General features: G+C 35.1%; 2 protein-coding genes across 4 annotated transcripts in view; both read right to left on the bottom strand.

The window, feature by feature from the left end:
• The window catches only part of LOC117121764, a 3,578-nt gene extending 3,155 nt beyond the window's left edge, over positions 1 to 423 (bottom strand). The window contains exon 1 of the mRNA XM_033267073.1: positions 409 to 423. Coding sequence (XP_033122964.1) covers positions 409 to 423 — 15 coding nt within the window. The remainder of the gene's footprint in view (positions 1 to 408) is intronic.
• Positions 424 to 9,477: 9,054 nt separating this feature from the next.
• The window catches only part of LOC117121775 (blood vessel epicardial substance-like), a 36,809-nt gene continuing 29,344 nt past the window's right edge, over positions 9,478 to 16,942 (bottom strand). Inside the window, exons 3-4 of one of the 3 annotated variants that reach the window (XR_004447624.1) lie at positions 16,477 to 16,927; positions 9,478 to 11,813 (exon numbers count right to left, since the gene is read on the bottom strand). Coding sequence is in view for 2 of the 3 variants with exons in the window: in XM_033267081.1 (XP_033122972.1) it covers positions 11,743 to 11,813; positions 16,573 to 16,927 (426 nt within the window). In the remaining variant the exon portion in view is untranslated. The remainder of the gene's footprint in view (positions 11,814 to 16,476; positions 16,928 to 16,942) is intronic. The other 2 variants (XM_033267082.1, XM_033267081.1) reach the window with 2 other exon arrangements.

Below are 16,942 nucleotides of genomic sequence, written 5' to 3'. Positions count from 1 at the left end.
GTGACTTTCAAAATCACACATATTTAACCCGCCCTCAATCGGTTTCCGAATTACCATGTTTCTAGCTACCTTGTCTTTCTTACCGTTCCATAAAAAGGAAAAAATTAAAGAGTTTACAGTTTTTATAACCTCCTCACTAGTGGGAATGGAAGCAGCTAAAAAGGTTAAGCTAGATAACCCCAGTGTTTTCATGATGGTTGTTTTGCCGAAGAGAGTGAGGTTTCTACGATTCCAATTGTTTAAAGTTTTTTTTAATTTTTCAATTTTTTCTTTCCATATTTGATCGTAGCATGAATTCATGTTTTTGCTAAAATATATTCCTAGTGTTTTAACAGGATCAGTAGTCCACTTAAAAGCTTTATTGTTTATATTTCCAAAAGAAATGCCTATTGTTTTTTGATAATTTACCTTGGGACCGGCCATTTTACCAAAATCATTTAATAATTTAAGTACTCTATCTAATGACCTCTTGTTTGACACAAACAGTGTCGTATCATCAGCATATTGGGATATTTTAATATCCACTGTGTTATTATGTTCACATGGTATTTGAATACCGTTAATTAAAGAATCCTGCCTGATTTTATTCGCTAATACTTCTGAAATAATTATAAAAAGTAAAGCGGAGAGCGGACATCAGTTTCTTTGTGCAAATATTTCCAAAGGATCGAACAAATAATAGGCCTACATTCTAACAATAATAATAGTAGTAGTAGTAATTATAACAAAATTAATAATAATAATAATAATAATAATAATAATACAGTAGAAGTCATAGGCAGTCATAGCATTCATTTGTTATGTAGCCACTGTGTTGATGACTGCATGATGTTTGGTAATGACTGCATGATGATTGGTAAGTACTGCATAGTGATTGGTAATGACTGCATGATGATTGGTAATGACTGCATGATGATTGGTAAGTACTGCATAGTGATTGGTAATGACTGCATGATGATTGGTAATGACTGCATGATGATTGGTAATGACTGCATGACGATTGGTAAGTACTGCATGGTGATTGGTAATGACTGCATGGTGATTGGTAATGACTGCATGGTGATTGGTAATGACTGCATGATGATTGGTAATGACTGCATGGTGATTGGTAAAATGACTGCATGATGATTGTGAACTGAAGGCAGAGGAGGCGTTCCATACGCGCCGAGGCTTCGCCTGCGAAATCACAAAAGTTGATCCAAGACCATAGAGATATATAAGGATACTAGAGCGCTAACTGCAATTTGTTCGATCTTCGAAATACGCAAAGCTATGTGTGTGTACCATCCAAGATGGCTGCCATACATTCAGCCAATCAAATTTCGCCTAAGCACTATCATTTTCAATGGCGCCCTCAATTTACACAGAAAGTTCAGTACAGCTAGTTACCCGTATGTTTGAAACTCGAGCGTTGCGGTGTATGGGTGTAATATACATGATTAAAATTTTTTTTTTTAATTTTTGAATAAGATGCTCTACTTGCCTCTTTTTTGCTACGATAGTTCAATAATTTATTATAATCAAAACTAATTATCATTATAAATCAATCGTGACGTCATCACTTTAACTCCCAATGTTATTTGCCTATTCCCCAGCGTCCACTAATTTTTCTATTAGTGGACGCTTGGCTTGATTTTTTCGTGTGCAAAAAAAAAAAATCCTTATTGTCTCGTCACCGAGAACACATCGCGTACCGCGATAAAAATTGAATTGTAATTGAAAATTACTTTCGTAAAACAAGCTTAATTAGAACCCGAAGAAAGTTACTTCAAATTCAATAATTATTAAATATGAACAATTAGGGAATTCATTGAATCAATGGACCCTCATAAACACAACGAACTGAACGTTTAATAGGAATATTCTAGACCTATTTTAAAGACTCAAGGAACAAATTTAGATATAGGACTACAGCCAGGCAGGAGGCCGCCAGGCTTCCTCTTACTACTTTTAGGCCGTAGCCTAGCCTAGGCCTAGTTATGAAATAATCGCACGATTTTACCTGTCTGCATGCACCGACTAAAGAGGACGTCAGTGACTGAATTCTCTCTCGAAAGCTGAAATGTTTATTTCTTTGACGAAAGTCAATAAAAATAGCATTACAAACAAGTTTTTTCTAACAAAATACAGATTACAACAATAGTTATTCATCGTATCCGTACTGTACTCTCTGATGTGTAGTTAAACGCCTACTGCAGGAGCAAAAATCAGCATTGCTTATTAATGAAATAATAGTCAGTCAGAGGGCTTATTTATGGTAATATTATGTATACTAAGCCTGAAGGTGACGCTTTCCTACGGCGGCCATATTGGATGGTACACATACACAACTCTGCATTGCTTCGCCATCTTGTCATGCAGATGTGTGTATTATTGTAGTATCTGGATTTTTCATGAAAATTTTCTTTCATAACAATATTCTGTATAGGCCTACTACTATATTACACAAAAAACGCTTTAAAAATGAGTAACTCGTGCTGCGTCTCTATAACGCGTGTTCGAGTTTCGAATGCAATATGGTTCGAGTTCCGAACGCTATTCTATTTTCATAGAGCGCCCGCTACCTCGTGGTAGTAGTACCCATCATGCCTAAACCGGAATTGCACTTTTCCGCCATCTTCAATTGCTACATCATGACCATGATCATGACATCGTGTCTACGCCCCCGTTGGGGGCAGTAGACACAAAAATTAAAGATATGGCTCGCACATTATTTGTCTCTAGTCATTTAAGTTGGTAAAACGACAATGTCGATAACAATATAGGCCCTTTTTTATTTGATTTTGAAAATCACTTTTTTCTCTTTGCAGAATTCTAGGAAAAATACTAGGATATCTTGTTGTTTAATTATCATTTGCTCCTACACAAATTAAATAATATGAACATTATAGATGTAATCGAAAATAATATAAAAGTAGTCCTAATCTTAATTACATTTTGATATTTAGAGGTCTATATGAATAGGCTTATCTGATAGATATAATTAATTTTTGCTGATCGTCATACATCATTTATTTAGCCAAAATAAAAGGAGCCACTTGAGGGTCTATATGGCTGGATTGTCTAATTGAAGAATACAATCGAGTACAATCCTTGTCTACCGACAAGGATTAAAACTGTTTAAAAATGTCCAACTCAAGAGCTCAATTACCAAGCGCATAGAGGCTTTTCGCATAATGCGCTATAAAAAATCCAATTATTATTATTATTATTATTATTATTATTATTATTATTATTATTATTATTAGAGTAGGCCCTATATATAATATGAAATTGGATATGAAGTAGTGCAATCATAAAAAAATATGGAAAAATATTGGCATAAATTTTAGTTCCACACAAAAGAATTAAGAAAAAAAGAAAAGAAATATACAGACTATTTCTCATAGAATATTACCATTTTCTCGACGAATTCTTCGTTACTAGGCAAATTCGGAATCCGCATCCGCTGGAATACTCTCGCTTTTATGTATACTTTATACATTCAATAAGGTGCGCCCTCTCTAATGGGATTAGTTTTTGTACTTCGCATCTCACACAATGCAGTCGTTCGAGTAGGCCTGAGATATTTTGTTTAAGTGTCAAAATCTCGGTCAGAATCAGTTTTTTAACAAATTTGAAATAATTCCTATGAAATATTATATTTCACAAGTGTCAATACTAGCAACGGAAAAGATCATGTCGGCCGTTTTTATGTGTGATAACAGAACTTAAATCGAGGTTAAGGCTAGGCCTAGCCTAGCAGATTTGAATAGGCTAATGTTTCCGGCGCCTATTATGTTTCTTCGCACGACCTATCGCAAAATCACACATGAAAAATTCATCCGCATTTATTTTTTGTGTGGAACACAAAAAAATCAAATTTCAGTCTTATTTTACATTTTTTTTTCATGCTAAGGAATGTCAAAATTTAGTTAAACTAGCAATTCCGTATATATTTATAAATCTTTATAACATTATACAAAAATTAGATTTTTCTTAACAACTGAAATTTTGCTGAGAATGGGGCTTTAAATTAAATTTAACTACAGGAGGCTGCTAATTGTAATACGATATTATATTGATATTATACACAGGAACGCGCATCGCGTTGGACACGGAATTGCTTCTAAATTCTCAGTGTAGCAACTCCATAGAGATATAATAAGAATACTAGAGTGCTAACTGTAATGTATTCGATATTCGAAATACGCAGAACTGTGTGTGTGTGTACCATCCAAGATGCTGCTGTAGATTCAGCCAATCAGAATTCTCTTAAAGATGTATTGTCCCTTGCTAATGTCAATGGGAAGCGAAAACAAACATCAATACGGGGTTGCAATCGCGATCTCAAAGGAATTAAAATCTAGTCTGTTAGATTGGAAACCAGTAAATGACAGGATCTTAATGGCAAGAATCAGCACACAATTTATGAAGCTGACAGTCATCCAGATTTATGCACCCACTGAAGACGCGGATACAGAGATCAAAGATGATTTCTATGACCAACTACAGAGATTCATCAACGAGGTACCAAAACATAATATGAAAATAATAATGGGTGACGCCAATGCCAAAATTGGAGGTGACAACAACGGGCATGAAGCTGTTATAGGAAAAGAAGGTTTAGGAGAGATTAATTCATGTGGTAGAAGATTCGTGGAATGTTGCTCAGTTAATAATTTTGTTGTTGGCGGAACTATGTTCAAACATAAAAATATCCACAAGTACACCTGGAGACATCCAAATGGACATACATTTAACCAGATTGATCATATAGCAATTTCCAGAAAACATAGAACATCATTACTAGATGTCAGATCAAGGAGAGGTGCTGATGCGCACAGCGACCATAACTTAGTTGTCGGAAGAGTCAGAATCAAGTTGAAAGGTAAAGAAGGTCAGGACGGTTTTGTGTACGAATCCAACAAGGATCCCGGTATAAGACAAGAGTACGAGAAATAAGTAGTGAAAGCTATTGAGAAGCAATCTGAGCAGGAGATCACAGATATTGAGACTAAGTGGAGGTATTTACAACTGGCTTATAACCAGGCAGGAAAGCAGGTTCTTGGAGTAAGGAAAGGTTCTAGTAAGGCATGGATATCAGATCGGAGTCTTGGAAAGTCATTGAAGAAAGAAAAGAACTTAAAAATTGAAGAAGCAAAATCAGAAAGAATAAAGAAGATTAAGCAAAAAACATACAAACAAAAGAGTAAGATCAGACAAAAGATACATGGTAGAAAGTGTTGCAAGTGAAGCAGAAAAAGCAGATGCTAATGGCGACATGGACCGAGTCTATAAGACCACAAAAGGCCTGAGTTACAGGAGCAAAAGTAGAAGTGCAGGAATCAAGAATTCAAAGGGACAGTTATTAACATCAGACGAACAGATCAGGGAACGATGGAAAGAGCACTTCCAACAAACTCTGAACCAGCATGCTAATATCAATCATAGCTCAGAGCTTCCTGAAATTCCAACTGCAGCTTTTAGGAATGTTAATATTAATACTGGAGAAATCACCATCCAGGAAGTAAGAGATGCCATAGGAAAGATGAAAAATGGAAAAACAGCAGGTGTTGATGGTATCAGTTCTGAGATGTGGAAATCTTGCAAACATGTTTCTGAACTCGCATTAGTAAATTTATTTAATTATGTTCTTAACACAGAGAAAGTACCCAATGACTGGAAGAAAAGCCTACTTGTAGCGCTACCCAAAAAAGGTGATTTGACTGTATGCGGTAACTATCGAGGTATTTCTCTAATGGTAACTACAAGTAAGATCTTTGGGCGAGTCATTATTGATAGAATAAGAGTTGAAATCGACGATGTCCTGAGAGGAGAACAAGCTGGTTACAGACGTGGTCGTCGAACAACCGAGCAGATTTTTATCCTCAGGAACATCATTGAACAGAACCTCGAATGGAATGCTTCATTATATATCAATTTTATTGATTATAGGAAAGCATTTGATAGCATCACAAGGGAAGCGTTGTGGAAAATACTCGAAAAGTACACTATTCCAAAGAAGCTCATCAACATCATCAGCAACTGGTACGACGGTAGCCAAAGCTCTGTGATTTGCAATGGAGAACTGCGTAATTGGTTCAGCGTTCTCACTGGCGTACGTCCAGGGTGTGTTTTGTCCGGGTTCCTGTTCCTTATTGTGATGGACTGGATCACGAGAGCCACTGTTAAATACAACAAGAGACGTGGCTTAAGATGGAACTTCAACACTACCTTAGAAGATCTCAAATATGCTGACGATGGTGCCTTTATGGCCAGCAGTAAACAACACCTACAGGACAAGACAGATGAGTTGAATACTAATGGTCAGTATGCTGGGTTACGTGTTAATGTTTGTACAGAAGACCAAAGTTTCAAGAATCGACAATAAGTGTATAGAACCAATCCTCATTGATGGAGAAGAAGTTGAAGATATTGAATCTTTCACTTATCTTGGATCTGTTCTGTCAAAAAAAGGTGGAACTGATGAGGATATTAGACGCAGAATTGCTTTAGTACAAAATGCTTTCAGACAGCTAAGTAAGATATGGAAGTCAGGAACTTTCAGCAGAAAAAGCAAGCTCAGACTCCTGAACTCAAATTTTATTTCTGTTCTTTTGTATGGCTCCGAAACCTGGAAATTGAATGAAATCGACAAGAATAAACTTGATGTTTTTCACAGAAACTGCCTAAGAAAGATAATGAGAACTCATTGGCCAATGAAAATAACAAATGAACATCTACACAATAACACACACACTGTTCCAATTAGAATAGAGATTTTAAAAAGACGATGGAGATGGATAGGGCACGTATTAAGGAAAGGGCATAAAGACAACTCATATATTGCATTGGAATAGGCACCTGAGGGAAAAAGGAGTCGAGGTAGACCAAAAACAACGTGGAGGCGCACCGTTGAAGCAGAAAGAAAAGAACTTGGTTTCAGTAGCTGGAAGAATGCAGAAGTTGTGGCGAAAGACAAAAAAAGTGGAAGAAGATGATTCTTGAAGCCTCAATGTCCAATGAGAGGACAAGAGAGTGTTAAGAGTTAAGAGTTAATGTCAAAAAATAATAAAAATTTATTTTGAAATTAACTTGCTCATTCTGCAATAACATACAAATTATTAACTTGTGCATAGAAATTATTGAATTTAAAAAATGTGTACCCTGATTTTTAAACCAGAAAAACATAATAAAAGTAATAAAACACTTCCAGTGACTGGAAGTGTTTCTATCACTTTTCGTTGTAAACTGATGGATATAATTTTTTTAAATATACTAATTTCTATGTTAAAGTTGATAACTTTTATGTTGCTTTAAAATGGGCAAGTTATTTTAAAAAAAATATTTTTATGATTGTTTTGGTATTTAGCATGGGACAATACATCATCAGCGTTTCAATGAGGCCCTCAATTTACACATGTAATTGAGTACAACAAGTTACCCGTATGTTGATACTCGGGCGTTGCGGTGTATGGTTGTAACGTAGATGATTTCAATTTTCATACCTCAGTACTTTATATTTAAACCATATACTTCATTGGACTTTTTTTGGTTACGATAGTTTTATAATTTATAATTATTATGATAATGATTAATCCAAATTAATAGTTAGTCAGAGGGCTTATTTATGGTTATAATAATGTGTATTAAGCCTGAAGGTGGCGCTTTCCTACGTCAGCCATATTGGATGATACACATTGTTTAGTCTCCTTGTCTCCTTGAACTCCAGTTGTTTAATAGGTTTATTAACAACTCTTTCTATCAATGGTTCTGCTATTTTGCTGAAGCTATAGCGCCACCAATTGTTTCTGTCTCAAACGTTCAGGGAAAAAAAATCGCTGCCCGGCAAAAAGTCATCGTTTTTTCCCCCCATATTAGTAATATTTTCAATATTATATTACTGTACTAGGCGTGAATGAAGTTTTCTTTCGTTATGGTAGACTCGCTGTCGAAGTAACTTTGTATTAGCAGTCACAATCTGTTGATAAGAACTACAGGGGCCGGATTTATCAAGCTAGAAATCAGCTTAATCTTAAGTCCATTTTTTGCATAAGTCAAATTTATCATATTGCCTTAACTTAAGAATTGCTTAAAATTAAAAAGTTGATTGTACGCATGAACCATCTAAGACGTTTTTAAGCTAAGATTTTGCTAAGATGGTTTGATAAATCAGCTTCAGATATCTGCTTACGGACTTCTAAACTTTTTTGACTTAAGACATTTGCTAAGCTGAGATTGATAAATCCCGGGTCAGGTCTGTCTCCCTCCAAAAAAAAAAAAAACACCTCCAATTAAATACCACCTTTCTGCAGCCCCCCAAAATTGTTTATCTTTCATCTTTACAATGTTATAATCTTTCTTAGTAAAAACCAAAGCTGGTAAAGACCAAGCGCCGCGGCGCTTGGTCTTTACCAAGACCAATAAGACCAATAATAAAGACCAATTTGTTTTTTCATTGCATTCTAAATGTATTTAACGACAAAATAAATGGTATATGATTGGCGAATCCAGGAATGTTAAATAGGGATAAGGGAGAGACTTTCACTGATAAAAAATCAACATCACCTCAGCTGAGGTAAGAAAATTTATAATTACAGCACCTCTAAATGCCCGGAAATAGCAGTCTCGGACTTAAAATTTAAAAATTTAGAGGCCCCTCCTCAATTCGCCACGGGATGCAATTATGATATACAGTCCACGTCAGAGATACATTATGCTGTAACAAAGCCCTTTTCGGTCAGGGTGCTAGATCGAGGACCATGTCGTTAGGGGCCCTAGTGGCCGGGGGCCCTGCGGACCGCCGCACGAGAGTGCATAGGAGGCGTACTTTACGCCACTGCATAGGCTACTATCAAAACATGTTTTCCAGAATGATGTGTGACATGCCGTAGACGCTCAAGCACAGAATATTGATTGAATTGAAAAATTTAGGCATACAGTGGATTGTATGATGGTAATATTGGCTAAATGAAATGAAATGAAATGGATGAATGAATGAATGACAAACGGAGGAATGAACTTTCCAAAGGAACAAAATGAAACTTGAGCGCAGTTACAAATATGGCCAAAAAAACCCAAATTGTTTGTTTGCCCTCCTCCACCCGCCCCTAACTCACTGAAAAACATTAGGGGCGGAAAAACAAAAAAAAATAAAAACTTAAAAAAGTTTTTTTTTTAGCTTTTTTCTTTACAAATAAAAAAAATGTGAGTGAATTTATATTTTTCGCTAGATGCCCTACAAATTAGTTTAAAGTTGTTGTTTGATGTAAGATATTGCCATTCTAGGCCTATGTGGATATTTTTATTCCATCTGATGAGTATTTAAAAAAAAAACAAAAAAAAAAACCCTTTCTCCACCCGCCCTTAGTTATCATTTTTTTAAAGAAGGGCAAACAAACGATTTATTTTATTTGGTCTAATGTTTGTAATTTAAACTAGCTATTACTCTTCGCATTGTTTGAAATCTTATGTTTCAGTCCGTACGAATCAAATAAGTAAGTAATGCGGAAATCTTTGCTTGTTTACTTTATTGACATCTAATAATATTAGAAACCATGTAATTTATATTAAAGTACATATTAATTACATTGATTATAAATGTATTCAATGGTTTCTGGTTGATAGATAGAAGAATTATTGAATTATTTTTGCATGTATTCAAATAGTTTTTCATCATAAAAGAGCCTTAGGATCTGATGAAAGGGGCTTAGAAATGACGTTTATTAAATGTATTAAAGCTTATATAATTATTAATTATGCTCAAAATTTAACTTCAAAACAATAATAATAATAATAATAATAATAATAATAATAATAATAAAATTTATAAAGCGCACAAATCCACTGCAGTAGTGCTTAAGGCGCTACAGGAAGGAACCAAATATTACCATGAACCTAAAGCTACAAGAAAAGAAACAAGACAGTTAAGAACCATTTCTGTAATACACAATATAAATACGAAAGTATATTAATAATTTACTTTAAAATTTGTATTAAAGTACATTATTAATTTACTATCATATTTATATTGTGTATTAAAGTAAATTAATAATTAAAAATAATACTATTAGGTACATGTGACAGAACGTTAGTAGAACGGATATTGCGTTTTCCTGTGTCGGAAGGTGAGACGCTTTTCTCAAAGTGGAAACATACTGTAATTATCACTGAGATCAGAAAATGTATGTAGCTGTCGCGGGGAACAACCTCTTTATCCATTAAAGTAACTGAATCATGTGTCACATTGCACAACCTCAATCTATTAATATTGCTTCTCGCAATTAGAAATACATCAGAATCAAACCATAATATAAAGTAACTAGGCCTATTTAAAATCCAAACCTACAGAAAACTAGATGTATCAAGGGATATACAGAAGAACTAAACAGTGAACTGTCAATTAACACTGAACCTTGTCTTTATATCATTATTAATATAGTAATAATAATGATTATATTCAGTACGATGCAGTTTTGCCAGTAATTGGAATTTCCAAAAAATAACACAATCACAGCATTTCAAACATAATATGTTTAAACTAATCTAACATAACATAAAGATGTTTCAAATGCATTCACAATGAATACCGTACTATCAGAAGAATACAGACAATAATACTGTTAAAACTGGAGCTTATACTGTAAGTGAATAGATTTGCGGGATTCGATAGTGTATTTATTGCTTTATATACTTCATATTCTTAATTCTAAATTTATTGATATACAATTTCATCATGCTAATAATTAATATGTACGATTTTCTTTTTTTTCAAATTTCATATTGCATCCGTATAATATCAAAACAGATTTTATTATGAATTTAAATAATGACTGATCAAACTCGGCCGGCTACACTTAAGACTACATACATTCAATTTTTACAAGAAAATATTGCATAGGAGTGAAATTCCTTTAGCTAAATATATGAATAACGTGCTAGGATATTGGAAACGTGTTAATTCCTGGTACAGAAATTAAGTTAGTCTCTCAAATGTACCTTTCTGGAAAACGAATCAAATTTAACAACTGAACAATCAGAACAGGGCAAGAATCACGTGCTTGTCTCACAATCATGCCGTGCTGTTCCATCCCTCAAACGCACGTGCTTACGTACGTTACGATGTCGTTTTGTGGGAAATTAGCAACAATATACAAGAGGCGGGGATATGCATTTGTTTGTGATTTATGTAATATCAGAGAAGATAAAAAAAATGTTCATGTTTGAACAAGACTGTATGGCTATAGTAAAATTTCCCTATAAATACTTTTTACTATACAGAGAAATGGCATAGGCCTATAATACGTGAATAGGCCTACTTTAGCGTACAGAGGTGTAGAAATGTCAACCCTCAAATAGAAAGAGCAAAAAAAAAAAAAAAAAAAAAAAAAAAAAAAAAAAAAAAAAAAAAAAACCCGGATGGAAATTTAGCCTACAGTTGGCACCATCACAGCAGCGCTGTCTAGTCCGATGACGCCATTATTTCGTCCCTCCTGTGACCACAACCGAATTCCTCAGTCTACAAAACATATCATGTGAAACATTGGTGCAAGTTCAAGCCCATGCCAACCCGGTCCTTCATCTCAATAGTGTGCAGCTATGATTGTTAGGGTTGCATCCTGATGAATTCCAACATCTAGGCCTACATTTTTACCAGTTCACGACGTAGTTGTTCTCATTCGAGCTTGAGAAATATGTTTTACACTCAAACGACATTTACGATCTCCTGAAAGTAGCGATGAATATACATACGTCTACGCATTAAACCGATGTTATATGTTCAGAAAAGCTTTCACACGAAGACAACACATGATTTTTGCTCACATTATCACCTGAAATTTAACAAAAGAAATAAGCATTCAGAAAAAACTACGTCGTATACGATGTTTTGGTGAGGTAAAGGAGAAAAAATTGCAATGGTACGGTAACGAAATAGAGAATTACCATAATGAAAATTGAGACGATAAAGTGTAGGTCTACATACACTTACACACACACACACACACCCGATTACAGAGCCAAACCAAGGCAATATATGTTTTTATATATATATATATATATATATAAAGTTGTGGGTTTAATAAAAAAAAATGCCGTATATTTATATATAACATCATTAGAGGCGCAGGATAAGCATAGGGGAACTATAGTAAAATGGCATGAAAGGGCCGAGGGTTGCAAACGGTGTCGACATACTATACGATGATAGCCCACCATTGAATCAAATTTGGCACCATTTGCTTAATGATATAAAGGCAACATAAAAATCCATACATTACCAAATACATAGACTCATAGATCTACTTATGTACGTTAAATGTATAGATCTGAATGTGCAGTAACAAATAATAATAGGCCAACACATTTCATTAGGCCTAACAAGTGTAATATTCTTGTTCTCCTTGCGCATTTACTTATATGTAGTCCTAGCCCAAGCACATGAATGAATTGTATTACAATGATACACTAGTATAATATTGCGTAGCTTGATTGATTTGACTACACATAAAAATTACAGTGCATAAAATTAATGAAATAAAATGGTGGTCAGATGGAAATACATACAAACAATATAACAGTGCAGTGAGATAAGGCTTATTTTTTTTATAGGTTTTTAGCATACATTTTCACATCTATAATTAGGCCTTTTTACTTATGAGTGCTAAATACTGGACCACAAGCCGAGCCGGCGCCCTACGATTAAACCGAGGAAACAAGCAATTCCTATCGTTCACATGTGTATGGATAGCCAGTTACTGTGGCACGACGGGAAGGTGAGCTGCAGTAGCCGTAGCATTGAGGGGCAATGTGTGACTTTAGCTACTGGAGTGTAAATAATTGACTCAGGGGAACATGTCTGTTTTGTTTTTGTTTTGTTTTGTTTTGTTTTGTTCTTTTTGCGGTCCATCACCCACATTCTCCTAATACGAAAATAGCAAGCTTTGATCATACGTTTTTTAAATATATTTTGTAACGGCGCATTTTAATCTTCAATAATCATTAACTTCTGACGCAAAACATCATCAAAATTATTATTTTTACGAAAAAAAAACAAAAAAAAAACACCTAAGTCATATTAGAAATATTCGGCATTGACAAGCTCGGTCGAAAGAAAACTGATTAATTTCCCTGTCCATTGCTTGTGTGCGGGGATTACCAATCCCTTTAAATAGATTGAAGCATTTTATATTAGATTAGTATTCATTTAACCAAGTTTTGTTTTTCTTTCCAGTATTTACCAAATTTAATAAAATCTTTCTTTTGCAAAGTTTACGGGCCTAGTGATATTATGATAAACATTATTATTTCTAATAATATTTAAACAATTAGGCCTACTATTATTAATATTATCATCAGGACTCACATGCAGCGTATTTTGTTAAAACATGGAAGAATAAATTTGGTTAAAACTAGTGTGCTGAACCCTGTGGCCCTGTTGTGTTCAATAATATAGCGTTTAAAAATTGCTCATCTGCACAAAGGAGGCAGTAAAATTTGGGTGGGGTGTGATGGACTGAACGCTCGATTAACATGAGGCCCAGATGTATAGATTGGCAGCATTAAACAGCTTACTAATTTGCATTATCCTAATGCAATGTATTGATGGAATTGTCGCTTCAATAAGCCTTAGGCTCTCCGTTATTAGACTTATCACAAAGCCAGATATTACATTTATTGTATGATAGACAACATTCAACCGTAAGTTTCAATCTCAGAAACAGAGTTGTTTTACCCGAGTCGTGAGTAATTCATTTGGTTTTAAAGTACGGATCACTAATGATGTTTTGCCTTTTCTTCTTTTCCAAGGTATGTAGTGTATTGGTCATTAGAAAAACTATCGATTATTTGGAGATGTTTCGAAACGAAATATCACAAGAATATTATGCCAACCACGTTGCGAAATAACGCGATGGAAATGACGACCCCCACCACTTGCGTCAGGCATACTCACACGATAACGATGGCAGTTTGAACTTAGCTCTGTGTAAGGCTAATAATACAAGATAATATTTAAGTTACTGTATTTTACTTATTGCCCCATATGCTCTACCAGTTTCACAGTGTCCGACATCACCCATCCCGCGTCCCACTCGAAATGAACTTGGCCTCCCCTCTACACGTAACGTTCATAGTGAATTCAGGGCTAACAATTTCTGAAATAATAACCGAAATCCCCTGATTTGGTCTCAAGAAGTAGAAATTATAATAGTTGCCGGAGGAGATAGAGGTATTTTTTTTTTTTGGGCCAGGGCCAAATTTATTATGCTTTCAGCTAATAGGGAGAGGGCTGAATCCACTGGAATCCAAACTGTTCTGTGACACCGCAATGCAGAGGCTAGATCATTAAAATGAATTACACTAATTATAACACAGGGGTTTAACCATGACCTAGATAGTATTCATGTCGCGTTTCATAACCCATAATCCCTTATTATCAGCTAGCTAAATCATAGTTGTATATAATCGTTCTCTTACATTGGCACGATTACCGATCTCACAACACTTTATAAGTTCGATTAATGGATTTTACGTCTGCGTAATATATTCATTGTTGACTCGTGGCAATATTTATCATGAAGTATATTGTAGATCCATGCATTTATTAGTCCAAGATTAAAGGGCATTAAAATCGATCGTCCAGATGAAATGTCACCAAGGGCTCAACAGACCTTTATGTCGCGATCATTATATCGCGATTAGTGTTTCACCATTAAAACTGTGAAATGTTTGTCTCAACAGAATCAACTTCTGCCAATGTTCTTTAAGATAACCGTTATGATAGTAATAATAACAATGGTGGCACTCCGTTTAGTGGTGATGCTAAATCTTATTACGATGGGAATAACATCTATGCATTCTATCATGGATTATTTGATACCTAAATAATCTTACAAATGATTGTAGCCAATGCCGCAGCCTTAGCCAAGATTTTCAAACAGTGCGGGACAATATCAGGGTGGACCCACTTTATGCGCAATTTAACTAATGTGAACCCATTTTCTTAAAAGTTGACCCATTTTAGGCTAAATATGAAAAGAATGAACCTATTTTTCTAAAAAGTGGACTCATTTTAGGCATAAGATTTCATAGCTTGGACTCATTTTTTAGAATGTGGAACCATTCTTCATGGACCTATTGGACAAATTGTGTAGGACTGTCCCAACTGTCCCAGCTGGCTACGGCATTGTCTATAGCTGCAAAGGCTGACCTACTGTTTTTTTTTAAACGTTTTACACATTTAGTCATATCGTACTAGATTTGGGATAGCAAAACACATCAATATGCATGATTTTTACTCAGTTGCGCATGCTTGCTTAGATTGCTATTGTACTATGTTTGTCTGTTCACGTGTATATGTCGGTACACGTGAATTCATTTTCATTGACTTGACTGATTTATATTTATTCAATACGTTATGTTACCAGATGTCTGCTAAAACAAATTTAATCAAGAATGAAAGTTATTGACCTTACCATTCCATTTTTTTATATAATTACAGAATTTCCTATTCTAGGATTCTCCGTGGCAAATCATCAAATGGCGCCCTCGTGACCAATTTTCCCCATTATGGATTAAGGCGCTGTTCGTACGTTGGCTAAAGAACGTAGTATTGTCTTAATCATTATTATTTTTTTTCTCTAGAGAATACATTTCAATACAGTATGTCTAAGCACTATATCAATAAGTCAATAACCGTACTATTGCCTAATAATACTATAAAAAATTATTATAGTTTTTGTTTATCATCATTACCATTACCGTATCATTACATATGATATTAACAAAATGAATACGGCTTTGAGGTGTCACTCAAAAACCGTTAAAAAAGTTATGCACACTGGCTTATCAGATCGTGTGAATACTAAGAGCATTAGAACCGTGTTAAGATTTGGTAGCTAAATCAAAAGAAAAGAAAAACGTGTATTAGTGAATTACACAATGCCAAATAAACATTGTGTTATACGTACGCCACACGTCAAGGGTGAAGCAGTACGTGCGTGTGTGTATTACAATTGCGCGTTGTCGACAAATAATTGTTCCTGCAACACATGGTGTCATCGCAGTGCCATTGAGTTACTAACTGTAGCTGCCTCTAGGATGATAATGATGTATGGAGAAGTATATAGGGCGAAGATGCTTGAAATTTACAAACAATATATTAAGAATGACAGCAGTGAGAGAGAATGTTAACTCACATTGTATGTCGGTCTTTAAATATACATTATACATTAAAAAAAATAAAAAATAAAAAAAATAAAAAAAATGTGCAGTTTACAAATACTTTACAGGCATATACAATGGGGCTTAGATATAAAGAGGGCCACCGGATAATAATTATTTAAATAAACGTAAATTCACTTAAATGTGTTTTGACATTCTGTCTATTGCTCCTTTTGTTTCTGTTTATGTGGGCGTAAGAAGGGGCGCTGGTGTAATCAAGTCTACTCTTCTACCCGGTGGCCCTAATATACATGCATCGCACTTTTTACGCACGTGAGGCAGTTACCATATCATGCAATGGAAACATGCTGTGAAATGGGAACAGCTATGCAGTGCGATGTGCGCCACCATCATTTGCAGTCTCTACACCTCTGCCAGATGCGATGCTTTGTCGAATGTTGACCGCTGAGGCGGCGCTATGATCACTGTCGCGCCTGATGTCGTCATCGTCAATGTCCACTGCTGGCTCCCAATTGTGTCTCAGTAGTCCTGTGTCTTCATTTATATCCTGATCCTCATGGTCTTCTAGTGTTGAGTCGGCTCGGGGTGATTTATTTGATATTGGTTTCTCGCCCTGGCTGATAGCATATAATTTCTGGGAGACGTCTCTACCGATACTTGTCTGAAGAACCACTTTCATGAAGGGTTCCCGCTTCAGGAATGATTCTAACTTTCGTCTTGACCACTGAACGTAGCGACAATCTTCTTCAGCAGTGATAGTCACCTGTAAAAATAAATT

The sequence above is a fragment of the Anneissia japonica genome, unplaced genomic scaffold (assembly GCF_011630105.1).
Source record: "Anneissia japonica isolate Jap-2015-1 unplaced genomic scaffold, ASM1163010v1 scaffold3436_len560460_cov161, whole genome shotgun sequence".
In the NCBI taxonomy this organism is placed as follows: Eukaryota; Metazoa; Echinodermata; class Crinoidea; order Comatulida; family Comatulidae; genus Anneissia; species Anneissia japonica.
This window is presented reverse-complemented; position numbering and strand designations above follow the sequence as displayed.